Genomic DNA, 5000 nt, shown 5'->3' on the forward strand with positions numbered 1-5000 from the left:
GATAACTCAAAAAATAACAAATGGAGGATACTGAGGGGGTGGTAGCGGCGCCCCTTGGGTGGGAGTGATTTTTTACTGCCTCCAGGTTCCTGAAGATGGGGGGGGGGGGCCTATATGTATACCAAGTACTAGAGTACTAGGTATACATATAGCCCTCCCCCCCCCCCCCATCTGCGTTGAGTCTATGCTGCTTTAAATGTCTGCTCCTTGATGTATTGAATGATTCAGTAACCCTAAATGGAATTTACAATATGATCATCAAGAGCACCTTATCAACCGGATGAAAAATACTCCAAATTTCCGAATAAGTCAAGTAGATGGTTTGTCATACTGAGTTTCCAGAATGCTAAAATGACCTTAATATTTGTATTCATATCCTGTCAAACTAGTATTCACAAAGTCAAAACAGTTAATAAAGCAACTTATGCCGAACGATCAGTCCTACATACATGAAGTTCATGCCTATTGCTCCTGCATAAACCTTTTATTCTTATTTCCAGAAAGACGTCATCGATGACATCATGGAATGATAGTGACTCAGGCGCCCGAAAACGTATTCGTCTCAAGATCTTCGATTGAAACAAAAGAGATAAGCAATTTACACATCCACGTGCATAAGGATATGCACATTAGGCAAGATCAATAACAAGTTACAGGATATGACAACAGTGCGGCAAGTTTTCAAATATGGGAGAGCATAGATGAACAAAGGTTTAAGGAGGAGAGGTGGGCGGGCTGAAGGTTACACGACCAGTATATAAACACGAAAGAAGAGGCTCTTAGTCACTTGGTCTTCGTGCTTCGAACTCGCCGAGATGAAGAGCGTCCTCCCCCTCGCCGTGTGCCTCCTCTTCGTCGGCAGGTGAGTTCTCTTGGTGTAAAAGTGTATAATGTTTTTTCGACGTTTTTTATTCATTTATGTTTCTTTACCATGATTTATTATGGAGGGATGTTAAGAAAAACTCTCCCCGTAGCATTGGACAAGGACACGGGAATCCTCTGCAAGGATCCGTTCCTCCTGGAGTCTCCGCAGGGCCTATGGGATGCGGAAAAAAGATAGGCCAAGGATGTGTGAAAAGCATAGTCGTCAAGATGAAATGCGCCAATGGAACATATGTGGACGCGTGTAACACGTGCCAGTGCGCCAAGGTAAGGAGTGTGTGCGTGTGTGTTGGGGTGGAGGGTTACATATGTGTATGTGTTACTGTAACTGAATGAGTGCGTGGAAGTGGATAAAGCCTCGTGTGTTTCTATGCAGTATTATTTTAGATATGGTTGTTGATATCGCTATCAATATACTTTTACAGGAACCGAACGAAAACCTTTCTCTCTATCACATTACACAAGAGCATGAGTATCTTTTGCAAGGACCTGGTTCCTCGCAGCCTCTGATGGCCGCGAGTCCCCTTCCTCCTGCAGCCTCCGAAGGGCCTGTAGGATGCGGCGGGACGATAGGCCAAGGATGCGAGCAGAGCATCGTGGACGACATGAACTGCACCCACGGAACATATATGGATATGTGTAACATGTGCCAGTGTGCCAAGGTGAATAGTTAGCTTTTGTGTTACTGTAAAGTGTTGTGAGCACGTGAATAATTGCGTACAAAAATTAATTAAGTACAAAAAATTTAATGGCCAAAGAATCTAGACACAGAATCATGTTGACATAAATGAAAAACTCAATAATATCAGCAATATCAGATCGAAAACAATATCTGGAACTTGCAACACCACCCACCTCTGCCGCCGATTTATCGTGAGCACGTGAATAATTGAAAATGTATGTATGAGTGCAAATATGAGTGCACGTGAGAAAACTCTGTGCTTAACCGTCCGAATGCGATCTTTAATGAAATGTGTTAGCGACCTTTGGTGTATATGTTTCTTGTTTCTATATTGTATACAGTGACAAAATTGATTAAGATTGTAATTTTCCACTAAAAATCGCTTTTAATTATTGAAGAACCTAAAAAATTTGAATCATGTTGTTATATCATTACTTTCCAGGGACTGAATGAAATCCTTTCTCTCTACCATAACCTAAATGGACATGAGTATCCTTTGCAAGGACCTGGTCCCTTGCACACTCTGCTGACCGTGAGACCCGTTCAACCTGCGGTCTCTACAGGGCCTGCGGGATGCGGCAGCGGGATGGGCCAAGGGTGCATGCAGAGCATCGTCGACAACATGAACTGCGATCACGGAACATATGTGGACACGTGCAACATGTGTCAGTGCGGAAAGGTAAGGAGTGTCAGCTGTCAAGGGAAAGGGTATGCAAGTCACCAATCCTAAAATAAACGAAACTAACTGCAAGTATGAGTGCGAGCGCCGTATAGGTTGTCCTAAATCACAGTCTTTTGGTGAAATTAATTTGTATGTTGACTTTGTTGTAGACCTTTCTTAGGAATTTAATCCACAAAAATGAAATATCTTTTAAGGCTTCTAATATAAGCATTTATAATCAAATTGAATTATAAAATGATTATTTTAAAAAGCACATTGGTATCCAGGACGGCTAAATTGAACAGACAAATGAGATATAACATTACCTGGCCATAAGACCTTTCTCTCCAGCACCGCCCCTCCCTACCACTGACTCAACTTTATGATTATCATTTTACAGGAACCGAACGCAGACCTTTCCCTCTACGATACTGGACACGCTCTTGGGAATCTTTTGCAAGGACCTGATTCCTTGCACCCTCTGCCGACCGCGAGACCCGTTCAACCTGCGGTCTCCGCCGGGCCTGTGGAGTGCGGAAGAGGGATGGGCCAAGGATGCGAGCAGAGCATCGTCGACGACATGAACTACGACCATGGAACATGTGAGGACACGTGCAACATGTGTCAGTGCGCGAAGGTAAGGAGTGTCGGCTGACAAGGGAAATGATATGCAAGGCAGCGATCCTTAATATAAACGATTCTCGTAAACTTATAGGCATACATAATACTAGAATACATGGAAACGATACATAAGTGAACTTTAAAAAAAAATCTTTAGAAAAGGCTTTAGAAAAAAACTAACTTGCTGATATATAAACGCAATGATGAAAAATAATTAAATAAAAAGCTGTTAAACTGTCTCTTTGGTTTGAGTTAACAATATATTAATATAACGGTGTTTGTATTGGTTCCTATCTATACAGCAAATATATATGCAACATGATGGATATAATCAATTTTTTTTTTCTACATGTGCTTAAATAGTGTTTTAGCTGACGACTATTTAAACAATCTCGCTGTGTCTAGTTCTGTTTTCATGTTACGTGATTGGCCGAAGGAACCTAAATGATTATGTATAGCGTTCGCTGATTAGTCGAATTGCTTTAGCAGAGCCCTCTGTTGGCTACCATTAGAATGAGTCGATTTACGATTGTAACTCAGCATATCCAAATTACCATTTCTTCGTGAATCCCGCTTTGTCATGACTGGTAAACGCAATGGTAAATGACCGCTGGTAAATGCGTTACAATCGTATGTTAGTGAATCCAGCCCCAGGACGGCTAAATTGAACAGACAAATGAGATAATAACTGGCAATAAGACCCTTCTCTCCAGCACCGCCCTTCCCTACCAAACAGTTATCTTTATGATTATCATTATTTAACAGAATCCGAATGCAGGCCTTTCCCTCTACGGTATTGGCCACGTTCTTGGGAATCCTTTGCAAGGACCTGGTTCCTTGCACTCTCTGCTGACCCCGAGACCAGTTCAACATGCCGTTTCTGCAGGGCCTGTGGGATGCGGCAGCGGGATGGGCCAAGGGTGCATGCAGAGCATCGTCGACAACATGAACTGCGATCACGGAACATATGTGGACACGTGCAATATGAGCCAGTGCGCAAAGGTAAGGAGTGTCTGCTGTCAAGGGAAAAGGTATGCGTCACCAATCCTAAATATAAACGAAAATAACTGCAAGTATGAGTGCGAGCGCCGTATGTGTTGCCTAAATCAGTCTTTTGGAGAAATTTATTTGTATGCTTACTTTGGTGTAGAATGTGTTACTTCATAAGTTAAATGAAATACCCTTTAAGGTTGCTAATATAAGTATTGATATATTTATTTAATCAAAAAATGATAAAAGAATATGTAATATCTACATCTTTCTAAGAGGCACATTGTTATCCAGGCCGGCTAAATTGAACAGACAAATGAGATAATAACTGGCTATACGACCCTTCTCTCCAGCACCGACCTTCCTTACCGCCGAATTATCTTTATGATTATCATTATTTTACAGAAACGGAACGCAGATCTTTCCCTCTACGGTACTGGACACGTTCTTGGGAATCCTTTGCAAGGACCTGGTTCCTTGCACTCTCTGCTGACTGTGAGACCCGCTGAACCTGCGGTCTCCGCAGGTCCTGTGGAATGCGACAAGACGAGGAGCCAAGGATGCGTGCAGAACACCGTCGACGACATGAAGTGCGCCCACGGAACTTATGTTGATATGTGCAACAGGTGCCAGTGTGCCAAGGTAAGGAGTGTGTTTTGTGGTGTATGCGTACTGTCCAGTCAAATAATTGCAGCGACAATTAGACATGAATGTTCGCAGAAAAGACGATTGTTTTCCTTTCTTACAGGGGCCGAACGAAACGTGCGGAGGAACATGGGGAGAACACGGCAGATGCACCGCAAAGCTTCACTGCTTCGTCGAAAACGTGACTCTTGTTGGCAAATGCAGACTCAACATCGATGACTGAATGTAGTTCTGAAGTATATATTTCGGAAGAATCAGTTTCCCTGATCAGGTCGATGCATGTACTTGGGCTTTGGAATTGATGACAATATTTACCACATTTTATACTATACAAATATGTAGACAGGGTTAAAGTATTGGAAAGCACTTAATTCTTATAATTTCCTGGATGTTTTTACATGTTTCAAAGATTTCATTTTCATGGTGACCGCAACGAAAGAGAAACAAGAAAAGTATGAATGTCGGTAATCCCTGTCATGCAAAAGTGCAGCGCCGTAAGAAAGATAAAATATGCATATA

At 42.3% G+C, this 5000-nt stretch overlaps 1 protein-coding gene across 1 annotated transcript; it reads left to right on the forward strand.

The window, feature by feature from the left end:
• Nucleotides 1-4077: 4077 nt before the first annotated feature.
• LOC138865088 (uncharacterized) lies at nt 4078-4829 on the forward strand. The gene is made up of 2 exons (XM_070134432.1): nt 4078-4478; nt 4585-4829. The coding sequence occupies exons 1-2, from the start codon at nt 4221-4223 to the stop codon at nt 4702-4704; spliced, it is 378 nt and encodes a 125-aa protein (XP_069990533.1). The 5' UTR covers nt 4078-4220; the 3' UTR covers nt 4705-4829.
• Nucleotides 4830-5000: the final 171 nt, after the last annotated feature.

Source organism: Penaeus vannamei, chromosome 19 (genome assembly GCF_042767895.1).
Source record: "Penaeus vannamei isolate JL-2024 chromosome 19, ASM4276789v1, whole genome shotgun sequence".
Lineage (NCBI taxonomy): Eukaryota > Metazoa > Arthropoda > Malacostraca > Decapoda > Penaeidae > Penaeus > Penaeus vannamei.

Coding starts and splice junctions, on each gene's coding strand:
- LOC138865088 (XM_070134432.1), top strand. CDS start 4,221: ATGATTATCATTATTTTACAGAAACGGAACGCAGATCTTTCCCTCTAC. Junction 4,479..4,584: donor ACAGGTGCCAGTGTGCCAAG/GTAAGGAGTGTG, acceptor CCTTTCTTACAG/GGGCCGAACGAAACGTGCGG.